The following is a 23,228-nucleotide window of genomic DNA, read 5'->3' on the forward strand; positions in this document are numbered from 1 at the left end:
TGTCATATACTGAAGACAGCGTCACACAGTAGCCTACAATGAAGTTCTTACTCCGTGATGATACCTCCGGCAACATTAAAAAGCAAGTAATAATAAAAAACAACACTAGTTAAAATGACAACAATAAATAAATAAATAGTGCAAGAGCAGTTATAAATAAATAATGCAAAACAATAATAAAAAAAAAAGACAAAAGGTTAGTAACAACTGATTGTTCATGCTGGTTACAGCTGATATTCCTGCTCACTTTGGGGGAGACTGGGGTTGGTTGTCACATATTAGTTTTGTGTGAATATCTCCTCATCACAACATCCTGGAGTAGTCATTCTAACATTACAAGGCAGCAGCTTAAAGTCTTGGGTTTCAATGGGTATCCTGCTCATTTCTCCAGCTTATTTCAACATTTATTTATTAATCATCAAAGACAATCTGACACATCAGATCACACACGCTATGGGGTTGGTTGTCACATGAAAAAAATGAAGTGATTTTTTATTAAAATTACATGAAAAACACAGAACATAAACATGACACATCGTGTTTTTTGTTGTTAAAAATGCAGAACTCTGAAATCACAGCATTCAAGAACATCATAGAAAAGAACCATCATAGAATCACAGTAGAACTACAGAAAATAATTCATAATGGTCGAACAATACTACTGCATTGAGTCACTGACATTTTTAGCTAAAAACTGAGTTTACAACCATCCTGTAACAAGTTCACTACCAAAGTAACGGACTACATGTAACGGCGTTACGTAATCAGGATACAAAAAAAGGGTAACTGTAGTCCGTTACAAGTACAGAAAAAAAACCCGTAATCAGATTACCGGTACATTTGATTAAAACGGAGATTACTTGGCTGATTACTTCACATTTTAAAAATCAACCACAGGCTATAGAGCGGCCGTAGAAGCCACTCGCCGTCTCGTTGTAGTTTCAGAGGAGAAGCACAGACAGAGCTGCTCTGCCTCTTCTGCCCGTACGGTGTCAGTGTGTGTGTGGCTGAAGCTACGCTGCCTCTTAACGTAACTCTACTAGTCTGAGCAGCACATATACGTTCACGTTGCCTTCGTGAATTGTAAACACAGACGCCCCTTCGGTTTTAGCTTCCAGCAGTTTAGCAGCTAATTCAACAGCAGTGATGGATAAACTGTACCGGAGAGGCTCAACAACTTAATGAGCTTCATTTGAGGAATAAACAGCAGCTTTTACCTGACGGAGACCGACGCCTGAGCTACGGTAGCTAACAGCTAACAGGTTATTTCTCTCTCTCTCCCTCTCTTTCTTACACACACACACAGCCCAGGTTGTCTGTCACATCTGTTGTAAACCTTGTAATAACAGCTTGTTGAGTACAGTTAACATTATTGTTGCTTCGGTTTGAGTGTGTATTAACTCGTGGTTTGTGCCGCGGCTGTCACTAATGTTGATAAAGTGATGATTTACAATCGAGAGTTTATCCATTGTGTTTTATTTTGAAATTTAGCGGATGCTCGGTGCGTTTCATTTCCTGTTTCCTGCGTGGATTGATGCGTGATGGCTGCGTGACCATTGACTGAATTTGCATGTTTGGTATTAAAGTAATCCAAAAGTAACTAAATGTAATCAGTTACATTAGCCTACTTTAATTTTGTGATACTTAGAGTAAGTTACTAATTACATTTTCTAACAGGTAACTTGTAATTGTACTGGAATACATTTTTAAAGTAACCCTCCCAACCCTGCTCCTTGCACTGTTTTAAAATTGTGCTAAATAAATAAATCAAATCATATCAAATCAAGAAATATAGCAAAGAAATGACAGTCTAGTAAAATAGACGTAATAACAAGTTGTAGTAGTAGAATTGCAGTGAATTACTGCTAAGTATTGGGTAATTACAGAGTAAATAGCCTGTCGTTTCCATGATATAGTCAAGTACTTTCAGTGTGATTATTAATTATTATTAATTATTAATTTCCACAGTCTTACCTTATGGTTAGCTGCAATATCTGTTTCCCAAAAGCAAATAGTAGATGTGGCAACTGCTGGAAATGTCACCGTAGTTAACCCATAATTACCTTTCTGCTGCCTGCAAAGTGTAGTGGGCTTTGTTCCTTAGAAACGTATGGGTAGTTTCAACATAACTAACACGGTAATAAGATCTTACACTGTAATAGTCTTGCCCAGTCACCCATTTGGATCAAATGTGTAAATATTTTCCAACAAAGATAAGCTACGTACCATGAAATGTCACAACATGAACTCTTTTTAGGAACATAGAAGCCATTTCCAAATGATGGAGGAGGTAATTACCTTCACATTTTATATCAAGTGTACAATATTCCTGCTATAACCTATCCACCTGTTTCTGAACTTCATAGAAGAAAGGCAAAGTAGATGAGAGTACATGAATGGGATGTTGTCCTGTTAAATCTCAAAACTCATATTCACATGTTCCCATGAAGAAAATACAATGAAGCTGTTTTCAGTTGTTTTTAATAATTTCCCTGCTTATGTCAGCGTATTGGAACATTCCCAGTAGAGTTATTCCGTTTCCGACACCAGTGTTGGAAATGCCTCCGATATAGCAGTACTGGACCCCAGGTGTAGCCGGGACGGTCTGCAGGCCCCGACTACTGCGTTGTGTTCTGTTTATTCCTGTATGATGGCGACATAAAACAAAAAGGATGTGAATTAAATGGTCATCTTCTCCATAAAAGTCCTCTCTCAGTCAGGAACAGCGCAGACTGACAAATGCAGCACTATTTCTCCCAAAAATCACATCTCTTCACATATATGCATATATATAGGTGATAGTTTGTATGTGTGTATATATAGGTATATTTTATTCTATATTATTGCTACATCTGTCTACATTAGCTAAGTACTTTTTTTCAGAATGTTTGGAGGAAATTCATATGTCAGCTAGATGAATTTCCTTCGGGATTAATAAAGTATCTATCTATCTATCTATCTATCTATCTATCTATCTATCTATCTATCTATCTATCTATCTATCTATCTATCTATCTATCTATCTATCTATCTTCACATGGTAAAACACAAGTAAACATCTCTAACATAACAATGGAGGCTGAGCAACCACACACATACCTGTATGATGTCCACATAAAACAACATGGATGTGAATGAAATGGTCATCTTCTCCATAAAAGTCCTACCACACAAAAATAAAATACATTTAGCATGTAGGCTACATAGAGGACGCACTGGTACATCACACACACACACACACACACACACACACACACACACACACACACACACACACATGCACACACACTCACGCACACATACCGGGAGAAATCGCGGCAAAATAACTTTATCTCTACCCTAGCTCTTAAAACACACTACACGACAGAAAACACCATTCCAAACAGTTTTAGATGAACATTTGTTCATTAAATTGAAAAAAAAAGAAAAAAGATCGGGTTTGTAAAAACTAAAGAAATACAAAAATAAAACCACAAAAATGTGAATTATACAGTATTAACAATAACAATACTCCATATTTTAAGTAAAAAGAAACCAAAACACATCATCTGATGGATTTTGGTGAAATTAATAACGATAAAATAAACACCAAAGTTTCCTTTTTCTGTTTATCTGTGGGTACAACATCATTTTAATTATTATTATCATAATTATTATTTTATTCTAGCTGCATGTTATAACCCACAGATACACGTGGTATCGGATCGGTGCCTGTGTAACAGATAGAAAAAGGAAACAACACATTTTATTGTTATTAATTCCACCAAAATCCATCAGATGATGTGTTTTAAGTTCTTTTTACTTTAAATATGGATTATTGTTAATATAATTAAATTTTAAAGTTTACCAAACATGATCCTGGTGAAGCTGAATCATCCTGCTGACGTCTGACTCATCATGTAAAACCCAGTTTCTCACCATCATGGTGCTCATGTACCTTCACAGAGACAATGGGCCCCTGAGCACAGACAGGTGAAATGTGCTTCAACTCACCTGAGATGGTGAGGGACAGTCGACGGCTCTCAGAGGAGAAGTTATGAGAGAAAACGTAGAGGTGATAAACACAGCTGTAGTTTCCTTGGTGGGCGGGCTCTGCAGCAGGAAACAGGAAGGAGGCGGAGTGATTGACAGCTGGCTGGGTGTAGCTGTCCGTTGTGTTGGAGGAGGTGAAGGTGAGCTGGAAGGAGCCTCCTGGGTACTGTGGCTGGATGGAGCAGCTGATGCTGAAGTTGGAGCCCATCAACACTCCTGAATAACCCTGCTGCTGGGCCTGGGAGACCCCGTACATGGAGGACACAGAGATGATTGGCTGGACCAGCAGGTCTGTAAACAGAGAGATGATTGGCTGAATGTTAACAGTCAGACATAGAGCTTTCTTCATTATTTAGGGTTAGGGTTAGATCCTAGATCATGGTCTGTGTGAGGGGGGGGGGGGCTGCTTTATAGTACTTTTAGATCAGCTGAACTGCATCAAAGTATGAAAGTTGATTTGTTGAAGTTTTCAAGACGAGTATAAAAAAAAATCACAAATATTTCTGAAAACGGGGTTTATTTTCAAATATTGTATGATAATTAGGGCTGTCAAACTATTAAAAATTTTAATCCTTTAATTTCCTGAGTTAATCACATAGTATTTTTCTTTTTTGCTAACCCCCCTCCCACACACACACACACCCCACCCCCCACCCCTCCCTCCCTCCCTCACCAGGCTGAATGAACGGGAGAGAGGGGGAAAAAAATAACAACTCGCTAGTCGAAGCGGCAGCTCTACGTCGCGCACAACCACAACAACGGCAGCAACAGCAACATGTTGCAGTGGATTATCACAGTTTGTGTATGAGACACCGGGACCACGGAGCAGAGCGACTCCTCACAGTGCAAATGCACGACCGTCGGTGTGACGTGCAGAGCAGCAGGACGACTCCTCAGTCCATGAGCTTCATGTCTCAGACCGGATCATGTGAATCCAGCTGCAGAAATATCCGGGGGACGGGAGCGTCGCGGTAACCGTAGTAACTCACAGACACGCACACATAGCCTACCTGTGGTCACGTCTTTATTTAATGGGAGCATTGGAAAAAAAACGTTTAAAAGTAACGAAAAAGTTACTTTTTCAGTAACACATTACTTTTTGGTTTAAGTAACTGAGTTACTAACTGAGTTACTTTTTAATGAAGTAACTAGTAACTGTAACTAGTTACTATTTTTCAGTAACTAGCACAACACTGCACATAGGCTACACACACACACAGCTGAGGGGAAGAAGCGCTTGTCGACCGGCGCGGAGAAATAAGCGTCTGTGAACAGGAAGGCCGCGGCTCGCATGCGATTTTCATGGCGCTTCGGCGGCCGGTGTGAACCCGGCGCAACGATGTGATGTGGAAGTGACGAACACGTCCGGATAAGTTCCTCGGTGCTAGTGCTACTGCCAAGTAGCCTACGAGTCATTCAATGGGCCAAATTTTAAATGCTTGCACGTTGAATTGCCACTCAGAATCTCAGAATTAATTGCGTTAATTTTTATAACGCATTATGTATTAAAGGCTCTTATTCTGAAGGAGCATGCTCTTGTTGTGAAGGAGCGCCTCAGGAAGTGTCGCAGTCACCACCAGTGAAGAAGTGAGAGCACACAGGAAAAAGTCGAGCTGACAGAGTTTTTTTCTCCTTTTCCTTTCCCACCTGCGCTCACTGTGGACTTAATAGTATTTTTCGCCTGAAACACGGCCGTTTTTTGTTTGAAGAGGGTTATTGTGCCACTCCAAATGTTTAAGTCAGGGGTAGGCAACCTTTGTGACATGGAGTGCCAATTTGAAATTTTCTTGTCAATGAGTGTGCCACTACAATAAAACAATGTGACACAAAATACAAAAACAACATGCCCGACCCAGTTATGTTGTTTTTGTATATATGGATAGATAAAATCATTTAATAGCCCACATCTAATCATATTTTGAAGATATTTTCCCATTATTCACAACACTGCTTTTCAGAAACTTAGCCTATTATATTATATTGCAGTGGGAGGAAAATGCTGAAACAGAGACTACGGTGCATCCAGAATATCAGTCAGAATGAAACAGTATTTCACAGACCTGGCTGGACAATCTGGACACTGAGTGACAAACAAGCAGCCAATCATTTAACAGCTGTGTAGTTGGGTTGCAGCGTCATCATCAGGTTTATTGATAACAGAACAGCTGGGGTGAGAACGTGAGGCTGAAGGAGAGGAGATTAAAAGGGGACACGTAGCTCGTCGGTACGGTAACAGTGCGTCTGCCCCGACTCTAAGCAGCGGCGGCGTTAATGACGCAGCGTCAGGCCAATGGTTTGCAAAATGTGTGCAACACCTTCTCATCACAATCCACGCCATCTAACGTTACAGTAACTTCCACACATCAGCTGTTATTAAAACACAACTCATCAATAACAGGATTGCGACAATGGACGCAATCCTGTTACCAGGATTGCGTCCATTGTCGTGGTGGTCCTGGTGGACCAGGACCACCACTCACATTACACACCAAACCGTTAAGATATATGGCTCTTTTGCGAAGCACGGAGCGACGACTCCTGAAAAATCCTGAGCGAGCAGCGATCTACAGAGCAGAAATGCAGAAGCTCATCAAAGCAGGTGCGGTTCAGGAGGTCACTCAAGAGGAACCACCTGCTGAGTGTTGGTACATTCCCCACCACCTAGTTTCTCACAATGGGAAGCACCGGCTCGTCTTTAACTGCTCTCACCAACACCTCGGCCAAACTCTGAACCAGTACCTACTGTAACGGGCCGGGTGAAACAGTGTATGGCCGTCGGAGTCGTCAGTCCCGTCAGACAAAGGGTGACGTCATTTGCGTCTCACACCATAACCCCCGCAACCCCACACAAAAACATTCACAATACACAAGATTCGTTTGCTTTCAATTGTAGTCTGTATTTGCACATATTCAGTTCACGCGAGCATCTCATGTACAGCCAGAAGTCACGGTGTCCCCTTCGGGTTTAACCACGGATCCCACCCTACCAAAGAAAATAATACACTCCATCAGTCTGTGTTCATAACATTATATATTTTGCACAGATAACACGTAATCACATAAATTAATCTCAACTTCGTACCTCCACCAGTCTGGTCAGTCAGTCTCAGTCAGGAGAAAGGTACGGCGGCTGCCGCTCGGTCCTGCGGGGGAGAGGGGGAGTAAATTACTATGGCATATGGCGTATGGTTGGATTTGGTTAATTTCATTCCAGCGATCGCCGGCCGTTCGCTAACCGAGGGTCCGAGGGTCGTCCTCCGTCCTACGATGTGACTGCTTACTGCTGCTGGCTGCTTCTGTGGTCTCGAGTACTCGTGAGTGACAGTGGAGTGAGCCTTTTCCGGGTTTGCCGGGGAGTGTGTAAACGGTGATAGGCTGTGTAGCTGTGGGCGTGTGTATGAATGGCCGGATTTATGAATGAACGTGGGCGTGGCTTGTACAAGGAAAGATCAGGGAGCACCTAGGTCGCTACACTACTGCCTGGCCCCACCCTTGGAGCTTCCTTGGTTGGCGTACTATTGAGGTTCCGGGAGCACCCCATCGCAGTGAGTGGAGACATTAAAGGGATGTTTCATCAAGTCCGCCTTCTTCCTGATGATCGCCCACTACTGAGGTTCCTTCGGTGTGACCTGAAAGTCGATGAGCCCCCAAGTGTGTTTGAGTGGAAAGTCCTGCCCTTCGGCACAACCTGTAGCCCCTGTTGTGCTACGTATGCACTGCAGCGCCATGTTACAGATCACAGCCAGCCTGAAGACATCGTGAGGTTTTCTGTCGACCATTGCTTCTACGTCGATAACTGCCTGCAAAGTGTACGTACTCCAGAAGAAGCCAAGCAGCTGGTGGATCGGCTTAGAGATCTTCTGTCTTCAGCAGGCTTCGACCTCCGACAGTGGGCCTGCAATGAGCCGAGCGTCCTGAATCACCTGCCAACAGAGGCTCGATCACAGAGCCTAGACCTGTGGTTGGCCCAAGACAAGGCCAACCCTCAAGAGTCCACCCTGGGTCTCAGCTGGAACTGGGAGAGAGACTCCCTGAGCTACAAGCACCGGCCGGTGACCTACGACGCTCCGACCCTAAGAAACATCTACAAGGTCCTAGCCTCACAGTATGACCCCCTCGGTTACCTCCTGCCTTTCTCTACCAGGGCAAAGCTCATCATCCGGCAACTGTGGGATAAGCAGCGCGGTTGGGATGACTCGAACTTACCTACAGCTCTGCTTCAAGCCTGGTCCAACTGGGAAGATGAGCTCCAGCTCTTACCTCTACTTACCTTTCCTCGAGCATATGTACCTGCAGACTCTGACTACGACGCTGTCACTCGTGAAGTGCACATCTTCGGAGCAGGCTTACGGAGCTGTGGCCTACCTGAGGACAGCGACCAAAGAGGGCCGGATTCACCTTTCCTTCATCCTCGCTCGTTCCAGAGTAGCCCCCAAACGCGTACATTCCATCCCACGCCTGGAACTGTGCGCCGCTCTGGTCGCAGCACAACTCGCCAGTCTCCTCACTAAAGAACTTACCTTGGAAGTCGCTCACATCACTCTGTGGTCTGACTCTACCACGGTGCTCACCTGGCTCCATTCCCAGTCCTGTCACTTCAAGGTGTTTGTCGGAGCAAGAGTGGCTGAGATACAGGAGCTAACGGAGGACTGTACCTGGCGCTATGTGGACTCAGAGCAAAATCCCGCAGATGACTTGACAAGAGGTAAAACTCTGCAGGGACTGAAAGATCCAAACAGATGGTCCCAGGGACCTCCCTTCCTGCTGAGAAGCCCAGACAGCTGGCCAGAGAGGCCCAACGCTGAGCCCCCAAGGATCAAGCAGAGCTCAGAAAGACTGCCTTTTGCGGAGCTACAGTCACCTCACCTTCAGACTGTGGCCCAGGGGATAAAAGATCCAGTTCCTGGCAAGAACTCCTAGAGGACGCAGTCACAGAGCTCCAGGGAGCGACCCCCTCCGGCACTCCACTCACAGCTGAGGATTATCAGCGAGCAGAAACTGAGATCCTGCTGAGAGCTCAGAAGCAGTCCTTCCCTGATGACTACAAGCTCCTGGCTGGAGGGAAACCAGTGCCACCTTCAAGTCGCCTACTCACCCTATCACCTGTCCTCGATTCAACATCTGGCCTAATAAGAGTGGGTGGTCAGCTCAGACGGCTGGGAGATGTCGATGTCCCCCTACATCCTGTTGTCCTCGATGCTGCTCATCCAGTGACACACCTGCTCATTCAGAAGTACGACAGTGATCTGCACCACCCAGGTCCCGAGCAAGGTTTTTCAGAGCTGCGGAGATCGTTCTGGATCATCAACTAACGCGTTAAACTGACAGACCTAGTTACTGAACATTTCTGTCTCCACAACAAAGGAAGGAAGACACTGAACCTGACTGTCACTGATGATGTCACTGATGGACTCACCTGAACAGGTGATCTCCAGGGTGGAGGAAGAGGAAAGTGATAATGAACACTCCTTCAAGGTAGATCCAGACTGAACACAGTCAGTGTTAATCCACCACACAGACCTCCTTGAGGACTCATATCTTCTTCTTATTGAAACAGCAGAGCCACAGTCCAGATCTCTACAGACTACAGATGCTGCCTTCAGGTTCCAGTAGCTGTTGCTGCTGTCCACTGGTCTCCACTCTCCTCGTTTCAGCTGCAGGTCACCTGCACAGCGACTGGCTCCTCCCACCAACCTGACAGGCTCTGAACACAGAGAAGAGAGTGAAGAGTAAAAGAAGTGAGTTTGATTCAAACAGAAATGAACAAATCCAAACTGTAGCTCCACTTGTACCTGAGCAGGTGAGTCCAACAGCTTTGCCAGGTGAGCAGCTGCTTCTAGTTGAGCCTGACCTTCTACAGTCCAGGAGAGCTGACTCGTTGCCTCCACACTGGAACTCTTTGGTCCACATTGGAGCCTCCACTGCTCCATAGAGCGCCCCCTGGAGGACTGAAGGAGCCCCACAGCCAAGCTCCCTACAGACCACCTCTGCATACTGCTTGTCAAAGTCATCTTCACACACTGAGGACCACCACTGGTCAGACTGGTTGGACTTGACCTCCAGTCTGCCTGAACACACACTGGTCCCATTCACCAGCCTGACAGAGTCTGCAGAGAGAGACACAACATTTAAATTTTGATCCTGACCTTTATTTACTGTCATATCAACTTTAAACTCATCAGCATGTGTCCAGAAATGAGTTCCTTCTGTCCCCAACACAACCATTAAAGAAACTCACAGTCCAGCTCTTGAGTCAAAGACTCAAGTCAACCAACCAACACTCTGGACTTCAACATAATGATAATAATAATAATGGATTACAAAACAACGTTTTTTTAAATTGATAACTATTTGTGACTCGGATTTATTGATTGAATTTGGTTTGAAGCTATTTTTTATTTGGTTTGTTCTTAGTAATAAATGTTGTCAAATTGAATGGCATATCATTATACAGTCATTTTTTAACTGTTGACGTCAAGGGCCTCCAAATAACATTTTGCTTAGGGCCCCAATTTGGCCAGCAGCTGCCCTGGTCTCTGACGTCTTTACAGCAGAAATAAACCAGACAGAAATCTGTCAAACTCTGAAGAATGAGATCTGTCAGAGATGATGAGCTCAAAGAGACTGAAGGGTTAAAACTGTTGATGTTAAAGAAAATAATGAAGCAGAGGAATGAGAGGAAGACGACTCACTACAGTGAAGGCTTCCTATAGGACATAGAGCTTTCTTCATTATTTACCATACGTGAGGTCTGTTTTTCTCCAGCACTGACCAGGGGGCTGCCTACACCTGTATGCAGGAAGCCCATGGGGGGGGGGGGGGGGGGGGGGGGGCTGCTTTATAGTACTTTTAGATCAGCTGAACTGCATCAAAGTATGAAAGTTGATTTGTTGAAAATGTTTTCCTACATCTCCAAACTGTCTAAATGTAAGTGGAAAGTGGAAGTTGACTTCTTGACTAAAGTCGATGATGTAACATGTTGAGATATTAAATGTCTTGTTTTCAGACCTTCACTCACTTAGATACAAAAAGAACAAGTTACTGAACATTTCTGTCTCCACAACAAAGGAAGGAAGACACTGAACCTGACTGTCACTGATGGACTCACCTGAACAGGTGATCTCCACGGTGGAGGAAGAGGAAAGTGATGTTGATGATGAACACTCCCTCAGGGTAGATCCAGACTGAACACAGTCAGTGTTGATCTCCCACACAGACCTCCATGAGGACTCATATCTTCTTCCTCTTGTTGAAACAGCAGAGCCACAGTCCAGATCTCTACAGACTACAGATGCTGCCTTCAGGTTCCAGGAGCTGCTGTCCACTGGTCTCCACTCTCCTAGTTTCACCTGCAGTTCACCTGCACAGCGACTGGCTCCTCCCACCAACCTGACAGGCTCTGAACACAGAGAAGAGAGTGAAGAGGAAAATAAGTGAGCTTGATTCAAACTGAAATGAACAAATCCAACCTGTAGCTCCACTTGTAACTGGGCAGGTGAAGATTAATTACTTTGGCTCCATCTTGTGGTGGCATGAAGAATGACACTGATATAAAACAATGACAACAAGAGAGTTGCTATTACAATGTACATTCAAGTCACAACCTCTGACAGCAAGGAGCAAAGGAGCAGCCTTCATCTCACTGAGCTGGTTGGGAAACATGATCTTATCTGTGGCTTCACTAAATGACAAGTCAAACACCAGGATGGCAGCAGCTGTCAAGGCAGATTTCAAACTGATGTCAAGACAGAAAAATGAAAGTACACATATGGTATTAAAGGAGTTCAGTCTGATACTAGCGCTGCTGAGGTATTTAACTCCAGAACAACCTGGTTGACACGCTTCTCCTTGACCGATGCCCTTATACCGAATGGTAATTACCTCATGGTCCCCAAAGTCAACAAAAAATCAGCAGGTGGAAGAGCATTTTCCCACCGTGCCCCACTCCTCTGGAACCGGCTCCCGCAATCAGTCAGAGATGCAGATTCCATTACCACTTTCAAATCCAGACTAAAGACCCATCTATTTTCTCAAACATACGGTATAGCCTGATAGCACGTTTTATTTCTGTTCTGTTGTTTGTTTTGTTTTTGTTTCATTTTTGTTCTTTGTTTCGTGTCGTCACTGTCTCTGTTGTTGTTGTTGTTGTTGTTGTTGCTGTTCTGTCATGTTGGCCTAATTGTCATCTCTAATTCTCTTCTGTGTGTGTGTTGTCTTGTAAAGTGTTCTGAGACCATGTTTTGGTGATTTTACACTTTAAATCAAGGTGAATTGAATTGAATTACCGTTGATTGAGTGAATGTCCACACTGTTCCTTTAGTTGCAACACAGTGGCTTTATTGCTGTGTGTGCAAAATGTCCATAAACAAAGAAAACAAAGAAAACAGCAGCATGATGAGCGTCTCCACACCACAGCGGTCAAAAACCGTTTGCCCTTCCTGGTCAAACACCTGACAATGAGAGTGAACAATGCTTCCTATATCACCTGACCCCCCAGGTGATAGCACAGCAACCCCCCCCCCCCCACACACACACAGGCCCTCATTTATCAAACTTGCGCAGGATCTGGTTTAGATTCTGGTGTAAATATCAGTGTACGCCAAGTGTCACATGTGATTTACTAAAAGTGTGTACTACACTGCTGATTTGTTGTTGGTGTTGATAAATCCGGCGGCTGAAAACGAGCGTAATTTAAATGTCACGCCCCGATATATTCCTGCTTTAGAGGCGTCGCCCTGCCCCTTTTACCACATGGAGACACGGAAGACGGCCAAGAAGAGACTTTACTGGCATTACAGCGTTGAACAGGGAGAGGGCGGCAACATTAAATATCTGGACATTGATAGATTGATAGTTTTAGTGATTGATAAGCATCATCCCGGTGGATGGAGGCTGCAGACGCACGTGTCACCGACCACGTCAGGAAACCCAGCGACCTCATGAAATGCTCCTGCAGTTTACTAAACACAAGTGACTGAGGAGAAATCATAGGTATATTACTGCTGCGAACGCGACTTTATGACCATCAGCACCGCTGGCATGGTTCGGCTGATGGAGGGATGTGAAACACCGGCCCGATGTCCCGCTGACAGGTCCCGGTGATGGGAAAAACAAATTAAAAAACACAGCTGCACCTGAACAGGTAGCGGAGCCCCCCCCCCCCCCCCCCGGGGCTCCGGTGTCCGGCAGAGAGAGAGACTGAGGAGCCGTCCGGTCATGCTCTGGTGCAGGAGATGTTGGAAGTTTGTGTGTGTGATCTACAATAACAGGTCTGTCTGTCATTGACTGTTTCTGTTTACACAGCTGATTAACGAGCATCTGTCACATCGTGGTTTTTAATTCTCAGTTGCTCAAAATAAAAGTCCAGTTACATTTTCAACACGGACTTGGTTTTATCGTTGCTTTTTTTTTTGGCTACTTTTTATCTTTTTATCAATATAAACAACAACAACAACAACATGTGGTCCACATCGCTGTGTTATTAGACTATGGTTTAATAATCATTCTGACACAGCAGCACTCCTTCCTGCATGTTCTACGCTGGTTCCAAATGTGCGTACACCTGGTCAGAGCTAGCGTGAGATGTGTGCGTACCGTACGCTCACGCTCAGATTGATAAATGCCGATCCTTGCGGTGAATTTGGCGTACACCCATTTTTTTGGTGTACGCAAGTTTGATAAATGAGGGCCACTGAGTGCAGTGTTAATTTCATTGACGAAGACTATGATGAAAAATATTTGTCAACAAACCTTTTTCACGCCATGCAAGGCGCAAACCACAACCCATCAGGAGCAAGGTGGGTTAGGTGTCTTGACCAAGGACACTACGGCAGCAACCGGGACAGAGCGGGATTCGAACCGCCAACCCTCTGATCATTGGACGACCCCCACCTGAGCCACTGCCGCCCCGTTAGGGGCATCTCGGCAGCATGGAGATGTTGGTCATTTGTCTTTAAAGTCCCCCTCCAACAAACCTTTTTGGTTGTTTTAAAACATTCTCTGTGGTCTTTAAATTGTGGTTATGAAGTTTTTAGCCAAAATCACAAAACCTGAGCCATTTCCCAGAGCTCTCCTTCTGCACAGCACCAGCAGCTCATTAGCAATGCACCTCTGGAGGGGGCGGAGACTGAGCTGCTCTGCATGTTGATGTACCCCCCCCCACTATTGACTCTTGTTTGCAGCTGAGAAAATCTGGCCTGGACTGGACCATGTGCAAAGTTTTAATGCATGGGAAGTAGGATTTCCTCAGAAGAAGAAGAGGGATCAGCAAATAGGGGTCTAAAAGTGAAGAGTAAAAGAAGTGAGTTTGATTCAAACAGAAATGAACAAATCCAACCTGTAGCTCCACTTGTACCTGAGCAGGTGAGTCCAACAGCTTTGCCAGGTGAGCAGCTGGTTCTAGTTGAGCCTGAGCTTCTACAGTCCAGGAGAGCTGACTCGTTGCCTCCACACTGGAACTCTTTGGTCCACATTGGAGCCTCCACTGCTCCATAGAGCGCCCCCTGGAGGACTGAAGGAGCCCCACAGCCAAGCTCCCTACAGACCACCTCTGCATCCTGCTGGTCAAAGTCATCTTCACACACTGAGGACCACCACTGGTCAGACTGGTTGGACTTGACCTCCAGTCTGCCTGAACACACACTGGTCCCATTCACCAGCCTGACAGAGTCTGCAGAGAGAGACACAACATTTAAACTTTGATCCTGACCTTTATTTACTGTCATATCAACTTTAAACTCATCAGCATACACTACTCACAAAATGTCAGGGATACTCGACTTTAGGGTGAAATTTATCTAAAATGTAAAAGGTTCCAGCTACAGTGATAGTATATCATGAAAGTTGGGCTTTTCAGTAGAAGTATGTAATGGTAATTTCTTCATCTCAAACAATGTGTTAAAAATAAAAGCTAACAACAGTGATGGGTGTCAATAAGTTGTCATGTGACCAAAGGACGTCCACTTCTCTGCCTTTCTGTGACTCTTCCAGTCTCTGTGTCTCTGTTCAACCTGCTGATGACACTCTGAGCTCAGTGGACACTTCTCTCTGACAACATCCCGTATGAAGCCTCTATTGCTTTGACCAGGACTGTTGATGGATTGATGGGTGTCGTCTTGGTCTCATGATGTCAAAATGTGAACAGCATGATGAAGAGAGAGAGAGAGAGAAACTTTATTAATCCCAACGGGAAATTCAGTTTGCAGTTACAGCACCTAGCCATGATGATTAAATAAATAAATAAACAGTACAGTACAACAGCCAGCAACATGAGAAGAGCCTCAGCTGAATAGCACAGCAACACACATTCACATTTGACATTCCAGTGGAAATAAGCCAAGGGTTTGGTGTGCCCCTACACACAAGCAAATAAAATAAAAAGGAGAGAAAGAACCAAACTCACCTACCTACTCATAACAATCCTATTCAGGAGCCTGATAGAGGATGGGATGAGAGGGTCAGAGTAGCTGTTAGTTTTAGTCCTGGCTGTGCAGTAGCGCTGCCCTGAGGGCATCAGCATGAATTCACTCCTCAGGGCGTGGCCAGGCTGACTCATTATGCATTTGGCTTTTTGCACTACCTGCCTTTTCCATAGTGAGCTCAGGTCATTAAGTTGGACACCGATAACCTTAGTGCAGACTTTTATGGTGCTGGTAAGACTGGTTTTGTCTTTCACTGACAGCCCATTGAACCAGCACACAAATGAAGAGGTTAAAATACTTTCTATAAAAGAATGATAAAAGTTACTTAAAGACCGGGTAAACCAAATTCAGTATTTTTATTCTTAACATATTAATTAGGTCTTAAAGGACAATTCCTGGCAAATTCAACTCATGCATCCAGAAGTTTATTTATTTCAAGCAAGCCGACATGTTTGTAAAACTAGATCTAATTCAAAGTCTGGAGGAGTCGAGATTCAAGTTGATGCTCGGTGTGTTCACGTGCAGTCGGAAGCTCCCGTTTGTGTCATAAACACAGGAATATCAACTCTTGACTTGCTTGAAGTAAATAAACTTCTGGGTGCATGTTTGAGTCGCCATCTGACGCTGTCTGTGGCTTTGAGGGATGGAAACAGCCTAAGCAGCAGAACGTCAGTCCGCTCCCATTCATCGCTGCCGTGGCGATGCGGGGAAAGACACAACTACCGCATAACAAGAGACATTAAACTGAAAACCTTCAGATTCCTTCTTTTAGACCTAAAATGATAGGAAAATACTGCCCCCAGTTGAATTTGTCCGGAATTGTCCTTTAAATGTGTCTCTCAAAACATGTAAAAAGTCTTTTTGCCATTCATAGTTTCCTTGTGGAGCTCAGTCTCAGAGACCGTGTTTCACCATCTCTGTGTTCAGGATTTGAAGGTCCCATATTATATAAAACAGGTTTTTTCTGGTATAAACTGGTCCTCCCTGAGCCTACCAACTCCTACAATGAGGAAAGCAGATGATTCCTGCATCGACTCTGCAGCCCACCCACTCAGTACGTTTACATGCAGAGCTTAATCGAGCTATGCTCAAAATTCGATTTTGGCGTCAAGTCAGACTTCTGTCCTTGTCTCAATATACATGCAACTGAGAAAATCGAATAACTGACGGGGTCCGCCCCCTCATGCGGCGTCACCCGTCGTTTCAGTGGGTTAATACGCCTCCTGTCCTGTTGATTTTTCTGTCGTAAAAAGTATAATATATAATATAATAAGAATATAAACAACTTAGTAAGCTTAATAATAAATTCTCAACTGCAGTTCCCGACCAGACGCGCCAGTCTGGGCCGGATTCGCGCTGAGAATAAGATACGGGCTTCCTTTTTTCCTCTCTCTCTCTATTTTTTTTTTTTAATAAAACACTGGTCGCGCTGTGTGAAATGCATTGAATCGGCGCTGTTGTTGGGTTTTTTTCTTTACTTTGCGGGATTCAGGTGGCTTCTCTGCTCCACTTTGTGCTGTCTCTACTGTTGTGGAGCATGCGCACATGCATTGTCCATACTTTGACTAAGGTGTATACATGACGGAGAAAATCGAATTCCAATCGCATTATCTGGGTGTCAATCGGAGTTCTCAACTCCGATTTCAGTCGGACTAAGGTGTTTACATGCACTTCAGTTGTCCAGTTATAGCCGGATTAAGGCAATAATTCGATTTTTTCAAGTGTCATGTAAACGTACTGACTGCTAAAACAGGCTGTTCAGACTCAGCTCCTGTGGTAACGTAATGACGGGAGTGAGGCCGGCCCCTCTGCATGAGAACATGTTCCTAACCACTTCTGCTCTGTTCCTAGTACGGCTGTAGTGCACAGCAGGAAACTCCTGAGCTAAGTTGATGAAATACCGACCAATTTTAAGTCATTAAGTGGTAATGTTTTTTTGCCTTTATTTGATAGCTGAGATAGACAGGAGAGGGGGAGGCAGAGAGAGGGGGAATGACATGCAGGAAAGGTGACACCTGCGTTGAGCCTCTACATGGGGCGGCCGCCTTAACCACTGCGCCACGCACCGCCTCAATTAAGTGGTAATGTTTTTTGACATGTACAGTAACCATTTTACTTAACAAAATAAAATGTATTGTAGACTGATCGGTTCATTGTAAAACATTTATTTATTTTCGTAAATGTGGTGATTTCAGTACATAGCCCAGCTCCTCCTCACTTTTCAGGTTAGTAGAGCGGCTGCTGCCACTGCCACAGTCCCCGGTCGGGGCTCGCACAGACTTCTCCCAAACAAACATCGCAGCAAACTGACCACAGACTCTGGATTAAACTGTGACTTTCTCGCATTAAAAAATATTAAAACTGTGACGTGTTAACAGCGCTAAAGCCAGAATTAAAACAGGTTTTAGCAGCTTCTATGGTTTGTTTGCCGCGAAACAATGCTAATTTCTGTTAGCCCGTCTATGAGGTTTCACATTATACGTTAGCATTAAGCTAGCGGACTTTATGCTTAGTTTTGATACTGACTCTGTGTGTTTTGAACGTTGTTTCAAGCCTAATTTGGGACTATTGGGAGCTACATGAACCACGAGACTGCACTGGCGGCGACGTCAAGAGCTGTCGCCACTCTGTTATATCAATCGCTCTGGCCATAGTGATACATCTTTTGTTTAGTGATCACCCTTTTTTGTTTAAAAGGGCTTTTGGGGGGACTTCCGGTTAGTGAGCAAATGGAGTAGACGTGTTGCGCAAGTGCTCCCGTGAACATTGAACTTTTTAAACCACTCAGCCCTCCAACTTTCATGCCAACGGAATCCCCTTTTCCTTTTTCTCTCCTTGTTTCACCTAAACAAGTCCTGTTACCCCTGAAATGGCTGCGAAAGGCAGCAAGTCAAGCAAAAAAGAAGATGCTAGCGCTAGCTTAACCCTAGCAGCTATCACCGAGCTGCTCGAGGAACATCGTGCGGCATTAGTCACCGAGTTCAAAACATCATTCAGTCAACTCGACTTGAAACTTGACCAAACGCGGCTTGCAGTGGAGGACCATGGCCAGCGTGTTTCGTCCCTCGAACTCGCTACAGAAGACCTCAGTCAACGAGTCGTTGACCTCGAGGGCATTTACTCGACTCTACGTGATGATAATACTCGGCTAAAGGCTAAAGTTACCGACCTGGAGAGCCGAAGCAGGAGGCAGAACATACGTATCCTAGGTCTACCGGAGTCCATTGAAAGCGGATCTCCTACCGAGTTCTCAGTATTCCCAGTCTATCACCAGATTTAAGGAAGAAATTAGAGGAACCCATATCCCAGGCAGAAATAGCACTAGCCATTTCCCCAATGCAGTCAGGTAAGTGTCCGGGCCCTGACGGCTTCCCGGCAGAATTTTTAAAGAAATTTTCCTTGCTTCTTTCCCCATTGCTATGTTCAGTTCTCTCAGAATCCTGCAGACAAGGTTCCCTCCCTCCTTCATTTTCTGAGGCCTGTATTACTCTGATAACTAAAAAAGGTAAAGACCCAACGGAATGCGCCTCCTACAGGCCCATCTCCCTCCTAAACACAGACGCTAAAATTTTAGCCAAGATCCTAGCCCATAGATTGGAGAATACCCTCCCCACAATCATATCCAAAGACCAAACAGGCTTTGTTAAAGGAAGGCAGTCCTACTTTAACATAAGACGACTGTTCAACATCGTTTACTCTGCTTCTGAAGATGTCCCTGAATGCGTTGTTTCTCTCGATGCAGAGAAAGCATTCGATCGTGTTGAATGGGTCTACTTATTTACTGTGCTGAACAAATTTGGTTTTGGTCCAAACTTTACTTCATGGATTAAACTATTATATTTGCATCCCACAGCCTCAATTCGTACAAACTCCCAACGGTCAAGACCTTTTAGTTTGCATCGTGGAACCCGTCAGGGATGTCCCCTTAGTCCCATGCTTTTCGACATGGCTATCGAACCGCTTGCCACAGCACTTTGTTCTTGTAAGGATATATCTGGTGTCTGGATAGGTCACACGGAGCATAAAGTCTCACTTTATGCTGATGACCTGTTGCTCTTCATCTCTTATCCAACAGCCTCATTGCCCCCTGTTCTGCCTTCTGCCTTGCATTTTGGTCCTCCTGTTATGGCCAGCTTGACTGCCCTGACTGGGTGGCGATGGAGTTACAGTCAAACGACAATTTGTCAATTCTTGCACTCCTTGGATCCTCACTCCCACTTCCCTCACTTAGATCAATCAGAAACCCAGTGGTTAAAGCAGAAGTAAGCGATCCGGTCATTTTCGCTAATGCTGCATTCCAGGCAGGCTTTTGAAACTGTAAATTACAGCTTCATGTCACAACTTACGATTTTGTAGCGTTCCAGGCAACCCACTCGTGTTTCTCCGACCTGTTTTACCGGTGAAAGTCACTATAACGGCCACTCGTAACTTCTGACCCGTGAACTCGTACCAGATCGAACTGGTACGACTTCACAGGTCGGAAAAACAGGAGTTACGGGCTGCCTTGAACGCACCATAACAGTCCTCGTCCCTACGTCACCACATTCACACGCATCCCTTGGCTGCACACACAGCCCTGCATGCCGTTCTCTCTCCTCATTGGATAAAAACTGTAGGATACGAGAAAAGTTTTCTCCTCAGCTCAGAGCAGAGCAGAGTGACTGACAGACCCGTGTTTCGGTCCAAACACTCTATGTAAGTGATTGCTGTCGGAAGACATAACTATTTAAGACTTATTAACACAAACATTCACCTTACTTCTGCTTTAAACACTCTTTAAAAATGTGGGCCCAATTTAGGAAGCATTTTGGTTTTCATAGCTTTTCTCTGCTAAGCCCCATTGCATCAAACTACCTTTTCAAACCATCCTGTCAGGACTCTGTCTTTCAAGAGTGGCACAGGAAAGGGATTGTACGTTTCAAATATCTGTTCGTAGACAACAGTTTGGCATCATTTGAGCAGCTTAGTAGAAAATTCAGCCTCCCTAAGTCAATTTTTTTCAGGAACCTCCAGGCAAGACATTTTGTTCTCTCTCAGAAGAGACCCAGATCTGTAACAGGAGCAGGTTCGACTATTGTTGACACCGTCCTTTCTATGGATCCACTTAAAAAGAGGCTAATTTCAGTTCTTTATGGCAAGCTGTTGGAGCTTAGGGGTGCCCCCACAGATAAGCTCAAAACTGCATGGGAGGAGGACCTGGGTTTTCCTTTATCAGAAGATACTTGGGTTTCCATACTAAAACTGGTTAATTCAACCTCCCTCTGTGCACGTCACTGTTTAATTCAGTTTAAAGTGGTACACAGGGCTCATATTTCAAAAGCAAAACTGTCCTCCATATACCCGGATATTAGTCCATAGTTACTGTGTAAAATGCAAACATGAGGAAGCTTCCCTCATTCACATGTACTGGTCCTGCTCAGGCCTGGGGAAATATTGGAGGGAGGTTTTTCATACACTTTCTCGGGTGTTAAAGGTCAAATTAGAACCGAACCAAACCATTTGACTGCTCTGTTCGGGGTCATGGGAGGGGAGAAAAAGTTAACCACAGCAAAGCAACGCACGCACTCTATCCTCTGGCTCGACTCGGCTGAAAACCTCTGGACACACACACACACACACACACACACACACACACACACACACACACACACACACACACACACACACACACACACACACACACACACACACACACACACACACACACACACACACACACACACTCTCCTGCCTCTCCACTGTAGCTGCTCTGAAGCAGTGGGCTGTGTGTCTGTTCCTCTGACGTCTAGGAGCCACTGGCCTCACCAAGACGCCTCTCTAAAAACAGATGTTTTGGAAGGCGGGAACACTGATGGCGTGTTACTAAAGAGGCATGAACAGTGGATGAACACCGTCCAGCTGCTCTCTATCTCGCTCCCCATTGGACAGTGACCTCACGTCTGACGGATTCATTTGCATAAAGTTGAGCTGCGGTCAAGTCTGAGGAAAGGGGCTTGGACTTTTGACGTATGTATTTTCAAAATGTGGCCTGATGGAACCGTTGTTCCAGGATCTCCAACCCGACCTTTAAATATCAGTTGTTTTTATTTAATTTTATTCTCTCCGGGGAATAAGTTCAAGATAAAACACCAGTTATTATGGTGAAGTTAAATTTACATAAATAATAGCGTCTTTTTTTACTAAGTTTGGCCCTTAATGCAATAAAGGCATTTTAATATTTATATTCAAGATGAATGCCTTGGTATTTTCTCTTTTTTTCTTATTACATAAATAATACTTTAAGATAAATAAGATATTAAAATGTACAAATAAATTCAGTTTTAAATGTGTGACTTATTAAATATAATAAGACTTAAACCTCTGGGTGGAGCTGAGCATGAGGAAGAAGGAGGAGCTGAGAGTTAATGGCGTGGAGTCGACAGCAGTGGACTGTGTGTGGTAAGCGTTGTGTTTGATCAGTAACGGACTGTGAACTGTTGTCGGACGACGCTCTGTGAGTGTGTGAGTTGGGACTCCATCACAGTTGAGGTGTTGGGTGTTCTAGCAGACAGGAGCTACGGGCTAACGGCACGCTCATCGTCAAGAGGAGACGGTGGTGATGAAACCTCCTGCACAGACGGGAGGAGCTTCACCTGGTCGCCACGGAGACTATCACCACCAGACCTTCACCTTCACTCACTTAAATACTAAAGGAACAAGTTACTGAACATTTCTGTCTCCACAACAAAGGAAGGAAGACACTGAACCTGACTGTCACTGATGATGTCACTGATGGACTCACCTGAACAGGTGATCTCCATGGTGGAGGAAGAGGAATCTGATGATGATGATGAATATGAACACTCCCTCAGGGTAGATCCAGACTGAACACAGTCAGGGTTGATCTCCCACACAGACCTCTCAGAGGACTCATCTCTTCTTCTTATTGAAACAGCAGAGCCACAGTCCAGATCTCTACAGACTACAGATGCTGCCTTCAGGTTCCAGTAGACGATGTTGTCCACTGGTCTCCACTCTCCTAGTTTCAGCTGCAGTTCACCTGCACAGCGACTGGCTCCTCCCACCAACCTGACAGGCTCTGAACACAGAGAAGAGAGTGAAGAGGAAAAGAAGTGAGTTTGATTCAAACAGAAATGAACAAATCCAACCTGTAGCTCCACTTGTACCTGAGCAGGTGAGTCCAACAGCTTTGCCAGGTGAGCAGCTGGTTCTAGTTGAGCCTGAGCTTCTACAGTCCAGGAGAGCTGACTCGTTGCCTCCACACTGGAACTCTTTGGTCCACATTGGAGCCTCCACTGCTCCATAGAGCGCCCCCTGGAGGACTGAAGGAGCCCCACAGCCAAGCTCCCTACAGACCACCTCTGCATACTGCTTGTCAAAGTCATCTTCACACACTGAGGACCACCACTGGTCAGACTGGTTGGACTTGACCTCCAGTCTGCCTGAACACACACTGGTCCCATTCACCAGCCTGACAGAGTCTGCAGAGAGAGACACAACATTTAAACTTTGATCCTGACCTTTATTTACTGTCATATCAACTTTAAACTCATCAGCATGTGTCCAGAAATGAGTTACTTCTCTGTCCCCAACAATCATTAAAGAGACTCACAGTCCAGCTCATCAGTCAAAGACTCAAGTCAACAGTCTGGACTTCAACATAATGATAATAATAATAATGGATTACAAAACAACATTTTTTTTAAATTGATAACTATTTGTGACTCAGATTTATTGATTGAATTTGGTTTGAAGCTATTTTTCATTTGGTTTGTT

General features: G+C 44.6%; 1 protein-coding gene across 20 annotated transcripts in view; it reads right to left on the reverse strand.

Moving 5' to 3' along the window:
* Positions 1 to 2,458: 2,458 nt before the first annotated feature.
* The window catches only part of LOC310989411 (scavenger receptor cysteine-rich type 1 protein M160-like), a 197,051-nt gene continuing 176,281 nt past the window's right edge, over positions 2,459 to 23,228 (reverse strand). For 10 of the 20 annotated variants that reach the window (XM_083976466.1, XM_083976468.1, XM_083976471.1 and 7 more), the window contains 8 exons: positions 22,619 to 22,933; positions 22,234 to 22,530; positions 14,387 to 14,701; positions 11,141 to 11,431; positions 9,825 to 10,139; positions 9,449 to 9,736; positions 3,994 to 4,323; positions 2,459 to 2,707 (listed from right to left, as the gene is read on the reverse strand). In XM_083976466.1, coding sequence (XP_083832592.1) covers positions 2,688 to 2,707; positions 3,994 to 4,323; positions 9,449 to 9,736; positions 9,825 to 10,139; positions 11,141 to 11,431; positions 14,387 to 14,701; positions 22,234 to 22,530; positions 22,619 to 22,933 — 2,171 coding nt within the window. In that variant the 3' untranslated portion in view covers positions 2,459 to 2,687. Of the gene's footprint in view, positions 2,708 to 3,099; positions 3,164 to 3,993; positions 4,324 to 9,448; positions 9,737 to 9,824; positions 10,140 to 11,140; positions 11,432 to 13,957; positions 14,234 to 14,386; positions 14,702 to 21,527; positions 22,131 to 22,233; positions 22,531 to 22,618; positions 22,934 to 23,228 lie in introns of those variants that run through there. The other 10 variants (XM_083976458.1, XM_083976470.1, XM_083976463.1 and 7 more) reach the window with 9 other exon arrangements.

The sequence above is a fragment of the Trachurus trachurus genome, assembly GCF_905171665.1.
Source record: "Trachurus trachurus genome assembly, chromosome: 8".
Taxonomy (NCBI): Eukaryota; Metazoa; Chordata; class Actinopteri; order Carangiformes; family Carangidae; genus Trachurus; species Trachurus trachurus.